The sequence below is a fragment of the Etheostoma cragini genome, chromosome 21, assembly GCF_013103735.1.
Source record: "Etheostoma cragini isolate CJK2018 chromosome 21, CSU_Ecrag_1.0, whole genome shotgun sequence".
NCBI lineage: Eukaryota > Metazoa > Chordata > Actinopteri > Perciformes > Percidae > Etheostoma > Etheostoma cragini.
This window is the reverse complement of record NC_048427.1, coordinates 12,946,308-12,963,501: the sequence shown is the minus strand read 5'-3', so window position 1 is coordinate 12,963,501 and position 17,194 is coordinate 12,946,308. Positions and strand designations below refer to the sequence as shown.

The window sequence follows — 17,194 nt, the reverse complement described above, 5'->3', positions numbered from 1 at the left end:
ACCAAAAATGACCAAAAACTAACTTTTAAAACTATATGGAGACATTTTTAAAAATGATATACATATCTTGAGTGTTTTATGTACCCAATAATCAACAGTGGATGTTAACTTGCAACATGGGCTTTAATACATTTTTTTACCTGGGGTGCCCAAACATTCGAGCCCCACAGTATGGGGCCCCGGGAAAGACTTTGGACACTTGGCTCAGCATTGCTGAATCCTTTAGCCGTGCTGTAGATTTGCCTTCTCTCTTCTATCTGTGCATGTGTTTTGTCCCTTTTGTCTTACGCCGGTCTCCCTGTCAAGGCCTCTTGTTTGTTTGTGTGTTTGTCTGTTTCTGTTTGTGAGCTGCGGGCATCGTTCTTGCTGTTGTGTTTTCGTTGTGTCTCCCTCCTTCACATCTTTCCTCTCTTTGTTTTGGAGTGAAACATTTGATCACAAGAAAGGACTGTGGAAAAGGTGCACTGTGCCTTCTTCTGTGTGTTTCGTGTACTTTTCTGTATGTTGTCATCTGGACCAATGTTTAGCACAATTGCTTTTGAATAAAACATTTTTTTAAACAAATGAACAGTGGTCACAAACTAATCCACAGCTATGAATATTATGGACCTTATGGTTAACATAATATATAGTTTAAGGTGTGGATGAATACTGCTATGGCAAACAGTATACAGTTTGGTATACTTCAAAGTCGTTGCTGTGTTTCTAATTGCTCTACCTTTTTCACCTTCTTTTTCTTTTTTGTGTATCCAAAAAAAACTAACTTTTTAAAAGTAGTTCAGCTGAGACCAAATATTTTCAAACTGATTATTAAATTCCATTATATAGGCAACATATCAATTTCCTAAAGCTAAATGGCAGAAGGAAAACAACAACCGTATAGCTCCCCTTAGGCTACTGGTTTTGTTATGTGGGTATACGATGGTCAACGTTAGTTACCAGTATAATGCCTTACAAGATCCACCCACACTTTGTTTTTTAAATTATTATTACATTATTATCACACACACACACACACACACACTCACACACGTCATGTTTTGCACATTCATGATTATCTTTTTGTTTTTGTTTTTATTTAAGAGTGGTGGTGGGAGCGGGTGTTGATGTCGCATCCAGTAGCAGATGGTCCGCAACGTGCATGCGGCTGACGCAATAAGTCCAGCTGCGGCTCATGTGACTTCAGTAGCAACCGAACACTTTGAATGCGCTTGTATATGTCGGATCTTTTTTAGTCAATTCAATTCAATTCAGTTTCAATTGTTTTTGTTAGCAAAGATAATTTACGTAATAAAATAACTTCTATCTAGTCGGTCTCACCTGTGTGTAGCGTCAGACGGAAGTACGGTATTCCTTCGCTTGACCGGCTTTTCTGTCCCTGCTGGAATCAAAACCGGCTGCTGTCGCGCGCAGCCTTCAATGAACTACAGCACTTCCCTACACATTCACGTGCATGTGTCCGCAAACGCGCACTGATTCATACTCTGTTTGATACAAGCTCGCATTCATGAACACCCGGTCCCCGACAGGCAGGGACGGGTCTAGGAAAGGGGTTAAAGAAATCTGGTTCGAGCCAGTTCTCCGTCTGCACTTTACTCCAGCCCCCTTCAACTGTGCGGGGCAGAGTTGTTTAGGAGAGGATCTGAGTTCATGGATGATGTGTGAGGGATTGGGCCACTGTCCAAATCAGAAATCAATTCAATTCAAAGGGACATATTGGCTTGGGAAAACGACGTTTACATTGTCATAGACAAGAGTTAAATTGAAAGAAAAATGTACATCCAATAAGTAAAGCAAAGTTCTACTAGAATAAAATGAAAACAGCCTTCTGTAACATTGTAGCCAAATAAATAGCCCACATGAAAATAGGTCAAGTTTAATTAATACATATAGGCCTATAAGTAAAGATAACTTAAGATAAAAATAGAAAAGTTTAGACATCGTTAAAAAAATATAAAGATATAAAATTATATAAAGGTGTATCGTTACAGCCCTAATATCGGGTGTGTCTATGTACAGAGATCTGCTCAGTGCAGGAGTACAGATGATGGACAGTGTTCATGGTGCTTTTTATTCCATTTGACGTCCTTGTCCCAACAGATCACAAACATTGCTGCTGTTTGCACAATGCTAAATCGCCATTAATCGATTAGTTGTCCACTATTAAATTAATCGCTCACTATTTGACTTCAATTAATCCGTTTGAGTTTTTCTTAATTCAAATTCTTTGATTCCAAATTCTTTGATGTGATTTTTTTGTAATAGGTTCTTCACTCCTATATAACATTAAATTGAATATCTTTGAGTTGTGGACAAAACAGTGCATTTGACAACATAATCTTGAGCGTTGGTAAATACTGATCAACATTTTTCACAGTTTTCTGACATTTAATTGACTTATCAAAAATAATCTGATTGACAATGAAAATAATCATTAGTTGCACCTAGAGATAGGTCTGGCAGTGTGAGACTAGTTGCAGCCCTACACATATATGCATATGTATTTCACCCAGCAGGTATGGATGCGTTTTTGTTATTAGTCACGTTTGCAAAGCCTTTTTGGGTGTTTGTAATGTGTGGGAAGTAAATGTCTCTGATGTCTTAGTACAGTTGGTGGTTAAGTGCAGCTCTGTTTCCACCTTGTGTTGTGTGCAGTGAGCGGTGCACGGTCTGTCCTCAGTAGAAAGCCAGGTCGGCCTGTGGCGGTCTTTCTCAATAGCAGGATACCTGAGGATCCTGCCACTGTGAAATTACCACCGGCTGGTAAAATTACAGCAATCTCTGAGTGACCATCTCCTCCATAAACTCTTTGACTGTGCCTGTTAAATATAGACTTTTTTTGCAGACACAGTTATTGTTTCTCAACCATAAATGGTGGCATTATCTCGATATTAAGACTTGAAGAAGTTTCATAGATGCGAACTTTGGGCCAAGTGTGAGTCCTCATCAGACTCACGCACCACCCTCTGATTTTGTCGTCCGTCGCAAATTAGTTAAGAGTTGTTTTCAAATCTCCCAAAAAGTATAGATTTTGTATACTTCAATTTTACAGTGGCTGGGTTGGTTTAGTGGGTAGAGCAGGCAAGGTTTATGCTTTGATGCAGGGTCTCCAGTGTTTTGTTAAGTAAAGGTGGAAAAGCCCAAAACAAATTAAAAATAATTTATACAGAAATGTATTTCACTGCAGGTCCAAAAACATACTCATCATTTTATTTATGGAATTAGCAGAACTAGCAGAAGGGGAATATGTAGTTCAGCTACAGAACATGTGTTTCATATTTTGTGAACTGATTTAGTGACGCTTTGCAAACCCCACTCCCTCACTTACTGTCATCTATACATGTATCATGCAACTTTAATTTAATTAAGTTTTCATTTGCATTGTGTCCTGCATGTGTTGTGTACAATCATGTCCATGGGCTGGTACGCTATGCCGCTCATAGTTTAAATAACAGTGCATGCCAGCTAAGGTTTAAGTGAAACCTATGTAACCCTTTGCAGATTTTGACCCAATATGGCGGAGGGTTTCACCCTGCTTCTTCTGTCTGGGATGCTTATGTGTGGACTGCTTCTCCACACGATGTCACAGCATGGAGCCGATGTTGACAAGCCCAGTAAGAAGCCCAATTTCATCATCATACTGGCAGATGACATAGGCTGGGGTGACCTGGATGCTAACCAGCCTGAAGAGAAGGCAAACAACACACCTTACCTCAACCTGTTGGCAGAGCAAGGACAAAGGTGGATCATTTATCAGCGTATACCTCTTCTGTTATGTAACACACAATTCCCTGTCATATCATTAAAGTCTAAAGTTAATCCAATTACATAACCTTTTTGGTATCATAGGTAGTCTCCAGGACTTGTACTGCACAGGAAAGGTTACGGGTTATCACTTGTGTAGGAATGACTGGATATTTTCTATACTCTTTCCCTTTGTGAAAATTCAATTTCAATTGCCAACATGTGTAAAGTGTAATTTCTCCTAAAAATGTCCTTGCTTTTCCCAGATTGACAGACTTCCATTCTCCTGCCTCAACCTGCTCCCCATCCCGTGCTGCCATCCTGACCGGCCGTTATGGCCTGAGAAACGGCGTCACTCATAACTTTGCTGTAGGCTCTCTGGGCGGTCTGCCTCTGTCTGAAGTCACCTTGCCCCAGCTCCTACAGAAGGCGGGATATTACACCGCCATGATCGGGAAATGGCATCTCGGCCACAATGGGCCGTACGCTCCAACTAACAGAGGTAAGTGGGAGCTTGGCATTTATACCTCGAAACCCCTGGGGACCGACTCAACCCGATAGGCACAGATCAGACCGGAAGTGGCGTGTACATTTTGGTTAAACTAGCCCCTCGTATTTTCAACCCAAACGCTAAAGGAGCCTAAAGTGTACTCTTGTAAAACTCCCCACAAGATGTTTTACCTACAGGAATGGACAAATCAAAATTTAAGCAACATTAACAACAATCTGTAGTAATTAATCAGAATCTGAAATAGCCTTAGTGAACCAGTAAGTGTGGGCACATACAAGGCATTTGACTCCAGCTTTTTGTTGCTCTCAACGTACACAGAAATAGAAGTACAGCTAAAAACAAGGACAACAAAGGTCAACAGAAACATTTGACTACAAATACTGGATATGAAGAAACTCCATAACCATACACATAGGCTACGTAGATACATTCAGATACAGATATATATGTCATTTGCACACAGAAACTAACTCTTTTACATATCATAAACGGACATAATCCTTGCCAAAGAAACCCATTCCTTTGTCAAATACATACACAACAAATGTGCCATTTGAGCCAATATGTGGGCTGTTTGAAAACGTAGGATTCAAAGTTAACTACTAATTTATGAAAAAAAGGTTTTACAATAGTAAATGAGGAATGAGGAGAGTGGCACGGTATAGCCGCAAACAAAAATAAATAATATTATATATATATAATATATAATAAATAGGATAATTCATAGATTCAGTAAAGTGTCAGACGTAATAAAGAACACAGAGTACAAGGTTATGATGAAGACAAAATATAAATTTACTCAAAGGTTATAGTCCCGCCTTGAAGATGTGCAAAATATAATCAGTACTATCCGTAACAGAAGAGTTGCTGAGATGCATATTCAGTGTAACATACACACATTAATTTAACAGTTGAAGGATTATAAAAATGTGCCATGTAAAACATTGAGATATGAGCTAGCATGCAGTGTTCCTGTTGCACTGTACAGTATCTCTCCAGTGTTATTATAAACCATTCCAGCCACATTGAGTGTGTGAGCCAATCCCTCAGCCTTGCTGCAGGGAACAGGCTTCACAGGACACAACTCCCTGCAGCTGTGTCTTGTGAGGCGACACACTTGCTCTTGACTTTTCACCTACAGCTGGCTCAACAACAGCCCCCCCCTCCCCCTCATCTCAAACATCCTCAGCATGTGAATCACATTATATTTGTAAGCTTGTGCAACAGGTGATCTACACGTTAGCAACTTTAAGCCCTCGGAGCACCCAACGACAGGATTTTCTCTGAGATGTAATAACAATGTTTGTATAGTAGTTTCTGGCACTGTCCAAACATTAATCACCAGTAATTACAGCTGCATTTATAAATATTTGCGTAATATATATGTATTGTCTCTTGGACAGGTTTTGACTACTACCTAGGTATTCCTTACAGTAATGACATGGGCTGTACTGACTTACCTGGATATAATCTGCCACAGTGCCCTGCCTGTGACTCATCTGGACCTCAAGTGACCAGGTGTGGCTCTGTGCTCCTACTTACAAATATGTCACTTTCGGTCCCTAATAACAAGTCTTCAACTCACAAGTGTTCCATCAGACGTTCAAATGCATATGTGTTCCTGCAAAATCGTAGAAATTTCTTAAATAATGTTAGAGTGAGAGCATTGCATTGTTATCAGGGGACTTGCAAACGTTTGCTCATGACTTACAGAACACAAACAGACTCTGCTACCCAACCTACTTAGCAAGCCCTTGAGCTGTACATTACGTAGAGTAAAGTAAATAGTGTCGACCAGGCCACCCCTGTTTCCCTACAACTCCCTAACTAATTAAGAGAAACTGTACAGCCTCATTCACACACACACATAAACACACGCATACCATTCCTCATGTCATTATGCTCCCATGGTCTAGATTGAAGAGACGTGCACATGGAGGCTGTTATTCCAAAGTGGGCCTCCCTCTGATTGAAAACAGCAGTATTGTGGAGCAGCCGCTCGACCTGTGGACACTAGCAGAGCAATACAAATCCACTGCAACCAGGATTATACACAACGCGAGGTACAATACAGCTGCATGACATGTAGTGCTTACATAAATCATAAGGTTACACTGCTTCAGTTTCTTCATATGATATTTAAAAACAGCATGCTAGATGTAGCTGTTAATCATGATAACAAAACCTGAGTGTTTCCGTTTGAGTTCCTTGTGAATATTCGCTGTGAATGAATGAAAGGGAGTGTAAGATCAGCTTTTATTAAACCTTCTTATGCAGCCAGTGTGTTTGAGCCAAACAGGCCCTCCTTCCATAGAAAGTACACTTCTTCATTTGTTGTCAGTACATCTTTCACTAACTCAGCAGCCGGTGAGACCTGGTCTGTCAAGTGTGTATTAATGTGAAAGATGTGGAGATTGAGAAGATACGGAGGAAGGAAAACGTGTTTGTCAGTATGGGAACAAAACAGCCACCCAAACACACTCCGGCACTTTTTTTCTCCCTTTTGTTTCTCCCATGTCCCGTGAGAATCGGTAACCCGATTGTGATAGGACCAAAACAATTCTTCCTTTTTTTTGGGAGGCTATGATAAGGTAAACCCTGCTGTTTGCAGCTGTCTGTGAAAGGCAACATGCCATCAGCATGTAGTGCGGGCTCATGTGGACTAGTGCAGCAGTTATCAATCACCCAACAATGTACAGGCTTTCATTCAGTGAAGTCCTTTAAAGTAAGGTTGAATTCAACACATGTCAGGAAGTTGTAAAGTTCAAATTTGTATGAAGAAAAATTAAATGGCAACACAGAGTTAAAGTAAGAAAAATGCTTCAGCATGCCCATTCACATTCTTTTTTTATAGATAATTTTTGGGGCATTTCACCCTTTAATTGATGGCACCGTTGTAGACATGAAAGGGGGGAGAGAGATAGGGAAGACAGGCAGCAAAAGGCTGCAGGTCGGATTTTGAGCCCTGAGCCGCTGCAGCAAGGACCTAGCCTTGGTACATGGGGCTCACGCTCTACCAGGTCTGCTACCAGGGCGCCCTGTTTCCTGCAGTATTAATACAGAAAAATGTACTTGAGTACAAAAAGTAAGAAGTAGTTAAACATAATTGTAAATGTTATGTGAGAGGTGGCAGTATTGTATGCTAGCAAGCCACTGAACATGAGCTAATATGTGAGATTTGGTTATTATTTTTGTCACCTTATTAATTGTCCCTGCAGGGAGAGAGGACAGCCCTATCTCCTCTACATGGCATTGGCTCACATGCATGTTCCTCTGGCCCCTCCACGCCCCCCAGAAGTCTCTGCTTCTGGCCGTCACCCAGATGACGACGAAGTGTACACTGCCAGTCTGCGAGAGATGGACAGCCTGGTGGGGGCGGTAAAGAGCGCCTCTGATGACACAGACAAAGACAATACTCTCATCTGGTTCACTGGTTTGTCAGCTGTATGGATTATGTCTGCTTTTCCACACTACAAGTGTGATTTAAAATGGTTTTTCTGTTACATGTTTGTGTTGGGAAGCAACAGTTTGTTGCACTATGCCCAAGACAAATTTTACAATAAAGTGTTTTTTTTCTGTTCTTTTCTATTCTATTCTATTCTATTCTATTCTATTCTATTGTTATCTTTAAAAAAAAAAAAGCCTTGATCACAATCTTATGTGTGTGTTTAGGTGACAACGGCCCTTGGGAACAGAAGTGCCAGTTTGCAGGAAATGTAGGACCTTTCATGGGAAAGTGGCAAACCAGCAGAGGTATAAAAAATAAACTTCCTGAGAAATTGGAAACTACTTTCATTCATGCTTTATGAGGGGGATTGATACTGTACATTGTATTGCTGTGAGTCACTTTTTGCCTGTGTGTTAGGTGGAGGCTCAGCTAAACAGACCACCTGGGAGGGAGGTCACAGGGTCCCAACTGTGGCTTATTGGCCTGGGAGGATCCCTGCAAACACCAGCAGCTCATCCCTGCTCAGGTACTCCCATTTTTCCAACAAGCAGAGATACTTTAAAGCCCTCAAATTATGGAGGATGAATCCTAATGGCTTTAGTGATTGTGTGGCTTTTCATCAAGTGCCCCCAACAGGTCAAATATTTGAAATGTTCCTCTCCTCCCGATGCCCTCTTGCAGTGGTATGGACATTTTTCCAACCCTTCTGTCCCTGGCAGGGGTGACTCCCCCCTCAGACCGACGTTACGATGGCATTGACGCCACAAATATCCTCCTGCATGGGGAACAGACTGGTCATGAGGTACTCACTAGTAGTAGTCAATCCTACTTTGGTTCTTGTCACAGGGGGTGGTGCATTAGGGTCTTGTTGCTGACATTAATTCTTCTTTTTTTTCCTTGAAGTTTCTGTTCCACCCCAACAGTGGTGCTGCGGGGACGTTTGGCGACCTACAAACAGTTCGAACAGGGAAACACAAAGCTTTCTACATCACAGGTACAGCTCATAGACAGGTTATATGTGTCAAAAACCAGTCACACTACATTACAGTCAGTGCTCATTGACGTATGTCTGCAGGGCCACCATGGTGGATTGATGGTATGATTGATGGTATGCACAACTATGTCACTTCTAGTGGCCTGTCATAATTTAAAGATCATTCTCTGTTTTCTTTTATCAATCTTTTATTAAAACCCTTATGACTTTTTATTTTATTTGCAGTTTTCACAGTCTCACAGTGAAAGACAGAAACAGCCTGAACAGTAGAGACAAAACCTTCTCTAAAGCTACTGGTGTGAAACAAAGAGATTTTAATCTCTTTGTAATCAACAACTTTTGCGTAAAGCCTTTGTAATTTTGTCTTCTTCAGACCAATGTTCTTCCGAGGGAATTTTATATGTTGTCATCCAGACATTGTTATATTTGACCTCCTTCTAAAACAAATTTCCACTCTTACTCTTTTTTTCTTTCTGCAGTTTGACTAATAAATGGATAACTGTTCTCTAGGGTGTAGGCCTATATGTAGCTTTGTGTGCTGTATGTATGTATGTGTGTGTGTTGTCTGTAACAGCTCTTAACAAATTGCCCCTTGTAGGATTAATAAAGTTGATGAATTGAATTGTGCAATGCATGGGCATGCGAGAGTAATATGAAATACTCTTATGCTTGGTTCTTTGCAGGTTCAGCTGAGGCGTGTGGTGGTGCAACAGGAAGGCAGCAGCTCCACGACCCGCCGTTAATATTTGATCTGGAGCGCGACGAGGCTGAGCTAACACCCCTGGACATAGAGACACCTGAATACCAGACAGTAGTGGAGAAGATCAACCGCAGGAGGGAGACGTTGTTGTGGGACATTGCCACCGACAAGTCAGTGTCCACAGCAGACTATAGGACAGACGCATCAGCAGCGCCCTGCTGTGACCCCCGGCAGGCTGTTTGCCGTTGCCACACGCAGCACTAAGGGGTGGCAAGATCACACACACAAAAACACACACATGATAAGCTGAAAGAGAGCACACAGATGTAAACAAACCTATATGGAGATGTGCTCAGCTGTTATGTATGTGAATATGTTTTTTAGAGAGGTCCAGATATAGCAGGGCATGTTCAAACAAGCATAAATAAAAGAGATGCAGGCTTCTGCTGGACTTTGGCCAGAATTGGGAGGTCAATAATCTAGGGACAACAACATCTATCAGACAGCAAAGACAAATATACAATTTATGAATTGGTTGCAGTTTAGTTTGTTAGTAAATATTTGCTGATGTTCAAAACCTAGCGTTATTATTAGTATTATTGTGTTGGATATTTGATGAAGAAAACTACATGACAGAAGTTGAATTACATCTCAGCTTTATTGAGTCTCTGATTGAACAGCTCAATGCAGCATGTGGGTGTCCTAACAGCGCCACCTTTTGGCAAATGAAATGTTATTACCATGTTACTTATTACAACAGTCCCATATATAAATGTTATATATACATTATACACAAAGTAAAAATCCTCAATATAATCTATATATGTACGCGTGGTAAGTGTATGCGTTGATGTCTAATACTTAAAACAATTAATAATTAATACATCATAGTAGAAATGACTGACTTGCATGTTAATGTGCTGTATTCAGCATCATGTAGTAAAATAGGAAAGATCTTCAGGATAGCACTGAGATTGAAGGACCTGTAACTTTGTCGTGGACAGCGTCACCATCAAGCTTTTTCACAGTTAGCTATTGACCGCTCCTCCCACAGAGCCCACTCCTCCACAAACATTATCAGGTTACATTTAGGCTCATCTATCGCTACCAGAATTAGTATGACAGCTGCATCTGCAAGTCATATAATACTTACTTCATGTAACATGATTTAAATAGTGTATTACACTTAAATCCTTTTCCTTCTTGAGTGAATGACTGCTCCTCTTTACTGAGGTGTGACACATTTAATGCCCATTGATAAACCCCCAGATTCCAGAGGCCTGATTGACAAAAAAAAGCCTATTTGATAGACTTTCAGATGATACTTGTAAGTGGCAGAAAACAATATATGCAGTCTCCTCTACTACCTTATTCAGTCTGCTCACTATTACTGGACAGATCAATCACGTCCATCTGATTTCTACCTTGATAATATTGCGCAACAGTAATGTCAATTTGTCTGGGTTTCATTACTTTAAAAAAACACTGTTGTTAACGGTGGGACACTAGACTCTGAGGGACTCTTGTCTTTGAAATTTTCTAACGTGAATGTGTTTTAGTAATGAGTGAGTCTTCCACTCTTTTTTTTTTTAATTCCTTACAAAAAAGTAAGAGGAACGCAGAATACATAAACACCAGGAAGTAACATTCTGGCATTTGACCCTAGGCCAGCAGGGGTACATGGGTATGTGATATGGAAAAGTAGGGTGCCACAATGTCTCAACACAGGGATATTTATTGTCCACATTTCCGTGCTTGTAACAGTCTGATTGTTATGCACGGATTGGATGTTTCACAAGAGGGGGTTTGGTCAGTTAATCTGCTGGCCAAATGGAGGGAACTCATTCTCGTCATCCAGACAGATGGGTCCCTCGGCAAACTCGTGCTCTGGGAAAACCTCACCCTTCTGGGCTCCGCCCTCCTCAGAGTAACCTGATGAGAGAGTAGGGAGGAGGCAAAAGCCATGAGCCGTTTGAGAAGTTTAAGAAACCATTTCTAAGATAAAAACTATTTTTAAAGGTCTAATAATATTGCTCCTTTTCAGGTTTGGGGTTTTTACTAGAACACGTTTACTTGCTTTAATGTTCAAGTCTGCTCTGATTGGTCAGCATTTTCAGATCTTCCGCATTTGAGCTCCCGCCGTCTCTGCCCTACTACAGCAGCTGGGGACCGTAACTGCATTGTAGCGGCACTTTTTAACTATACACGTTATTTGTATGGAAATTCCGACGGCCCAGTTAAAGGCACCGTTTCTGAATATAGTGCATTTCTCTGGATTTAGCTTTTCAATACTTTTACAAGATTGATATAGCACCTTGACCTGCTTAATTTTAAATTATTTCTGACACTATTTGCATATGAATTGTTTTAACTTAGTTATTGTTTTAGCAAAAGAGAACTGTATTTTGAACAGGTTTGAGGAGTTGCATAACAACCGTGGAAGCCTTGGTTAAAACATAACACTTAGTATAAGCACTAGAAAAATGTTCACTGTAGAGTTTAAGGATAGCCAAATGGTTTTCGGTTAAGAATCTTGGAACGGTTTTCCATCAGTTTATGATTAGCTATACTGTACCCATAAGAGTGGTGGAGGAGGGTGGGGTTGAAGGAAGAGCCACAGTGGCAGCGTATGATTGGCTGGAAGGTTGTTGAGCGACATCCTCTGGATTCTCCTCTTCCTTCTGTTCTACCTGCTCCTCGCTGGAGTCAAACAACCTGCCAGACAGAGCAGACAAAGATTTAACAATATAATGTACAGATAAAACAAGCAGAAACCAATGCCACATTTTAAAGCTGCAATCTGCAAGATTTTGATGTAAAAAGAAGTTAATGCATGGTGCAGTCCACTTAGACATACAGTACACACCTGTGTTTTTGGACTAAGACACACTCTCCTCCGTCCTGTGGATCCACATTATAAATGTAGAGACACCCGTCTGAGGACGCCACCAGCAGGCGAGGGAGCTTCTGAATCCTGAAAAACAGAACGCACACAAGATGTGATACACATAAATACACCTTTAGAAAAAACATCCCTCTCTCGTCTCACTCTGCCTTACGTGGCCAGGGCGCAGATGTTCTTCAGGCCGAACATGTTGAGTCGCACTGTGGCGAAGGCTCTGTCCTGATGCATCATGTCGGACACCTGGGAGGGCAAGTAGGTGCTGGCTGCTGTGAACATTTTGCCCACATACGTTGACCATGTGGGAGACTCCTCATCTTGACTGGTTGGAAACAACATAAGTCATGCATTTTAACAAGTCATAACTGGAAACATTCTTATTTTTCTTTTGTAAAACTGGATTTTACATAGTATGCCACTAGGGACAGTACTGGATTGCTTTACATCAGAAATACAGCAGAGGGTGCTGGTCATTCCATGCAATGTCCTTTTCTAAACCAGGCAAGGTTCAGAGAAGAACAATGCATGGGAAGAAGACTTTTAATACAGAAAAGTCACTTGTTATTTTAAGTCGCTTTAGAAAAAAACATGCAAAATTAATGTAGAGAGGAAAGCCTCTCCCCAAAGATTAAAACAAACAGACACCAAATAACAGGGTTTTATTTTAACCAGAATAAAAGCAATACTTCATCAGCTTTATCAGCACATTATGTCTAAGATTGTTAGTCAAGTGAGTGATTAGATGATCTACAGAAAACTGAAAATATTAAACAAACAGAAACTACTTGTGTGTGTGCTTACTTTGGGCTGTGCTGCTCCAGTTTAAAGATATGGACTGTCTCAGTGTTGCTGGAGGCACAGAGGAACTGGGTGTCCGCACTGAAGGACAACGAACTGATGCTAACATATCTGATACACACACACAGAGAAAAGGACAAAAAAGAAAACATTTTTAGTTACAAGGATGCTGCATCAAACACACATATGATAGAAATTTCAAAACTGTGTGTATGTCTGTGTGTGTGTGTGGCCCCTACAGTGTCTGTAGTCTAATGTTTCCACCAATCAGCTACTCACATTTCTGTAGTCTTAATCACTGATACTGGGTCATTGACACTTAACATCCACAACCATCTACCAAACTACCACTGGCCACTGACTCACCTTAACAGTAACTGTTGACTAATAGGAGGGTCATTTAAACTGCTGACCTTCCTGTCACGAGCCTTTGTTTAATCTCTGGCTTGCAACCACCATGAATCATCTTGTCTACAGATTGCTTGTTAATACTTTCTGACTGAACAAATGAAAATGTGAGCGCTGACCTTTTCATCCCTCTGCGGAATTCAAACAGTCTCTGTCCTTCAGGAATGCTGAAGACTCTGATAACGGTGCCCTGCAGAAGAGAAAGAGGTCAGACAGGCTGCTGGACAAATAAAAATCAGAAGGATGGATGAACAAAAGGAGTCCTCACTTTCTCTGAAGCGCTGGCCAGTTTGGTGCCGGAGGCATTGAAGGTGAGGGCCGCCAGGGGACTGTCGTGGGCTTGGATCAGCGTCAGAGTGCTCTAAAGGGGCAAATAGGTTTCTAATGACATTGTCAACAACACTGAGCTGCTTGTTACCATGGGGTTTTCAAAAGATGTAACAACAGCTGCAATTCTTCTCCTTTTGTTGTTATGTTAGAGTTTAATGAAGCCTCACCAGGTTGTTGGCATCGTAGACGGTGATCTCTCCAATGGTTGCGCTGCCTGGGTACGCCAGGTAAGAGTTACTGTGGTTGACGGAGAGAGCGCAGAGACCTGCAAGGGAGCACAGAGGATGGTTTAGGCAGTTTCTTTTTTTCTTTTTCTCCCTTGTATTTCTAACACACCTATTAGACCAGTCTTTGCCAGTTAGTTCACAATGGCGCTTATCTGGCTGGGTTTGTTATTTGTTTAGTATAGTCCAGAAAACTCCAGCAGGATATGCGTATGAACACCATGCATGGTTTAAGTACTTTATCATTTCAGTGTGAATCATCACTTTATCTGTATTTATTTTATATTGCAACTGTGCACCATGGAAAGTAGCTTGAAAGCAGCCCCATGTATGTCCTGGAAGAAGAAATAACACATTAATTCTTCTACAGCCTTACTTGGTGACCAGTAGCTTCTGTTGGCTACTGTTAGCAAACTTGTTCTACAGCTGGCATTACAGTTGCAGTCAGTTTGCTTTGTGACTCCTCTGTGCCTGTGCTACTTTTACACTATGTGTGATAGCATTTCTTGTAAAGATATTCCGTAAAAGTTACATATCACTTTAAAATGAAGTATTAACAAGATTTTGGTCAAAGTCAATAGGAATCAATGTACAGACTTTTGATTTGGTCTACACATAGATGTCTGTATAACAGTGGGAGTGTACCCGTGGGGTTGATGGGTGTGTTGAGCAGGGTTTTGAGTAGTTTCATGTCTTTGATATTGTGGATGTAGACCGACTCCTCCAAGCACACCACCAGCCGCTGAGGTAACAGTGACAGACGGAGACAGATCGCCATAATAGAATATACAGCATATGATTGAACAAATCAGAAGCAACAACTTTAAAGGATTAAAGGTACAGAGGATCTACTTCCTGTCTCACCTGTCTGTTGAGCCTGACGGAGAGGATGTTGTTGGAGTAGCTGTAGTTACAAATCTCTGTACCTTTTTTAAAGTGGTAGACATTCATTCGGCGTGGCATGGACAGACTGACCACCACCACCAAGCTGCTGGAGAACAGTCGCTCCACTATATACACGTCTGGACACTCTACTGGGAGAGGGACGAGAGAAAGATTCTGAATAATAATACTTAGAGAAGCAACGTTGGCTCATATCACTGGTGCAGAGAAAGCAAATGCAATTTCTATTTTTGTTGTCAATTCCTATACAATTAATCACAAACTACTCTGTTTCTCCTCTGTAAAGCGACTTTGAGCTTGGGAAAAGCGCTATATAAATTCAATTTGTTGTTATTATTATACAAATGACACTGACTTTACTGCTAACATGCTCATCTACCAACCCATGATTGTTATTCATAAAGGCAAGACACTACAGATCAATAGAGTTCAATGATAATAGTAATAGATATCAGCAGGAGAACATTATGCAAATGAGACATTATCTATATAATCTAATATGTGCTAATTTACACTCCAAAACAGAAATCTGAACATTGTTTAAAACCTTTGTTCTTGTTTATTTTTTTGACATATTTGAGAAAAAGATTCGTAAAGAGGGAACTTTGAATATTTCTTTTCATCACTCCATGAATCATTAAATACTGTCAGACATAAAAAATAAATAAATCATGTTTTAGGAACTAAATGTTATATCAGTTAGGTTATATATATAATATATGAACAAACCCCTTTGTAAAACCTTTAGAATATAGATATAATTGAAATTGGAAGTTGTGGTGTATTGTATGTAGTGCAGTATAAGAGGTCTTTCGTGTTTTCTATATATATATATATAATGATATATATAATTTTTATTTTTTATAATGCTACTGAAGTGGAGATTTTGGGCTCAGGGTAAAATAAAATTACTTATATATAAGCAAGTGTAGAATAATCTTAAAATTGACCAGTGCATAAAATATAAAATGTGTTGTCTGTAGTGTCTTGCCTTCAGAGTCAGTCATCAGGTAAATAGAGCATTATGGAGCTCAAACTTCCTTAAACTGACTCCAAACCTCTTTTGTTGTTGATCTTGATGATAAGAAAATTAAACATTCCTTTGTTTGCATATGCAGAACATGTCTAGCCTTCAGTAATGTCACATTAGGGAGGGGATGCTCCTGTGTCACAATGCACTTATGCTATTTGCATATGCGGTACATTTGCTGCAGGGGAGCTGTTATGTGACATTACATACTTCCTGTCATTTTTAATCTTTAGCCGAGAGTAAAGTACAGTGTCCAGCTTACCTCCCTTGTGGATGCAGTCCAGTTTGTCCACAGCAGTGACTGAGAAGAGCAGGTAGCCGGTCTTGGTGCCCACTGACAGAGAACTACAATGAAACACAAACCATCTTACCAGCCACATCCAACTGTGGCATCCAATTGTTATAAGGTGAAAAACACCTTTATAACACTGTAATTACAGGTTTCAATCCCATTTTACACCTTACAACTCTATGTTAAATCTGAAGTTTTATATTTGCTGTCAAACAGATAGCACACAATAACATTTGTTAACATTTTCATACAAAAAGTCCACTATTGTCAAAGTGAAATAATCCCAGGAAACCTTGTTTTACTTGTTTGGTATTACTAGCGCTACACTAACAGATTATTGAATAGAGTGGTTAAAAGGAATAGCTTGCTATCGGAAAAAAATAGGATTATCAATCCATACAAACATGTGCAATCTCTAGTGTTAGACTGCATAACAAGTAGTGGCTGCTATAACTGTTAGTTTCCATCAAGGAAATAGTGCAGGATCAGTGTGATCCTCATATACTTGTGTAAACTGAGAGGACTTCTTGACATGATTTCTTCCGGACTATCTTATCTTGTTCAGACAACACAGCCAAAACGCAGCTTCCATTGGAATATGTTAATTCCCTCAAACGAAACTTGCTGTATCTTATTGTGGCAGAAGTTGAAAACAAAACAAAACATGATGACAAAGAGAAAAGAAGGCCAGGTTGATGGTTAGGCCACTAGGTTAGTTTTACAACCATAGCCAAGAGGTGTGTACAGTATAAGGTGACACACCATTCAGCTGGACTTGTTTGTTATGGTTAGTAATCCCTGAACATGGGACAGTGGACACCTACAGCACAGGTGCACTGTAAAACCTGATGAGTTAGTTCAACTCAAACCGTTTGAGGAAACCGATTGCCTTGAATCATTTAAGTTTATT

General features: G+C 40.4%; 4 protein-coding genes across 6 annotated transcripts in view; 2 read left to right on the top strand and 2 right to left on the bottom strand.

Moving 5' to 3' along the window:
• slc38a10 (solute carrier family 38 member 10) overlaps positions 1-1,032 on the top strand; it is a 42,353-nt gene extending 41,321 nt beyond the window's left edge. Inside the window, exon 19 of the mRNA XM_034860263.1 lies at positions 1,002-1,032. The gene's annotated coding sequence lies outside the window, so the exon portion shown is untranslated. The remainder of the gene's footprint in view (positions 1-1,001) is intronic.
• LOC117936844 (monocarboxylate transporter 7-like) overlaps positions 1-1,594 on the bottom strand; it is an 11,267-nt gene extending 9,673 nt beyond the window's left edge. The window contains exon 1 of the mRNA XM_034860280.1: positions 1,321-1,594. The gene's annotated coding sequence lies outside the window, so the exon portion shown is untranslated. The remainder of the gene's footprint in view (positions 1-1,320) is intronic.
• LOC117936846 (arylsulfatase G-like) overlaps positions 1-10,693 on the top strand; it is a 15,563-nt gene extending 4,870 nt beyond the window's left edge. The window contains exons 1-11 of one of the 2 annotated variants that reach the window (XM_034860286.1): positions 2,892-2,935; positions 3,502-3,741; positions 4,011-4,246; positions 5,659-5,773; positions 6,172-6,318; positions 7,474-7,688; positions 7,928-8,008; positions 8,121-8,229; positions 8,385-8,505; positions 8,607-8,697; positions 9,381-10,693. In XM_034860286.1, the coding sequence (XP_034716177.1) occupies positions 3,515-3,741; positions 4,011-4,246; positions 5,659-5,773; positions 6,172-6,318; positions 7,474-7,688; positions 7,928-8,008; positions 8,121-8,229; positions 8,385-8,505; positions 8,607-8,697; positions 9,381-9,661 (1,623 nt within the window). In that variant the 5' untranslated portion in view covers positions 2,892-2,935; positions 3,502-3,514 and the 3' untranslated portion in view covers positions 9,662-10,693. Of the gene's footprint in view, positions 1-2,891; positions 2,936-3,501; positions 3,742-4,010; positions 4,247-5,658; positions 5,774-6,171; positions 6,319-7,473; positions 7,689-7,927; positions 8,009-8,120; positions 8,230-8,384; positions 8,506-8,606; positions 8,698-9,380 lie in introns of those variants that run through there. The other variant, XM_034860285.1, reaches the window with a different exon arrangement.
• Positions 10,694-10,958: 265 nt separating this feature from the next.
• LOC117936848 (WD repeat domain phosphoinositide-interacting protein 1-like) overlaps positions 10,959-17,194 on the bottom strand; it is a 7,332-nt gene continuing 1,096 nt past the window's right edge. The window contains exons 2-12 of one of the 2 annotated variants that reach the window (XM_034860290.1): positions 16,255-16,337; positions 14,924-15,090; positions 14,705-14,801; positions 14,003-14,100; positions 13,774-13,866; positions 13,625-13,695; positions 13,101-13,208; positions 12,457-12,621; positions 12,264-12,371; positions 11,973-12,112; positions 10,959-11,329 (exon numbers count right to left, since the gene is read on the bottom strand). In XM_034860290.1, coding sequence (XP_034716181.1) covers positions 11,208-11,329; positions 11,973-12,112; positions 12,264-12,371; positions 12,457-12,621; positions 13,101-13,208; positions 13,625-13,695; positions 13,774-13,866; positions 14,003-14,100; positions 14,705-14,801; positions 14,924-15,090; positions 16,255-16,337 — 1,252 coding nt within the window. In that variant the 3' untranslated portion in view covers positions 10,959-11,207. Of the gene's footprint in view, positions 11,330-11,972; positions 12,113-12,263; positions 12,372-12,456; positions 12,622-13,100; positions 13,209-13,624; positions 13,696-13,773; positions 13,867-14,002; positions 14,101-14,704; positions 14,802-14,923; positions 15,094-16,254; positions 16,338-17,194 lie in introns of both variants that reach the window. The other variant, XM_034860289.1, reaches the window with a different exon arrangement.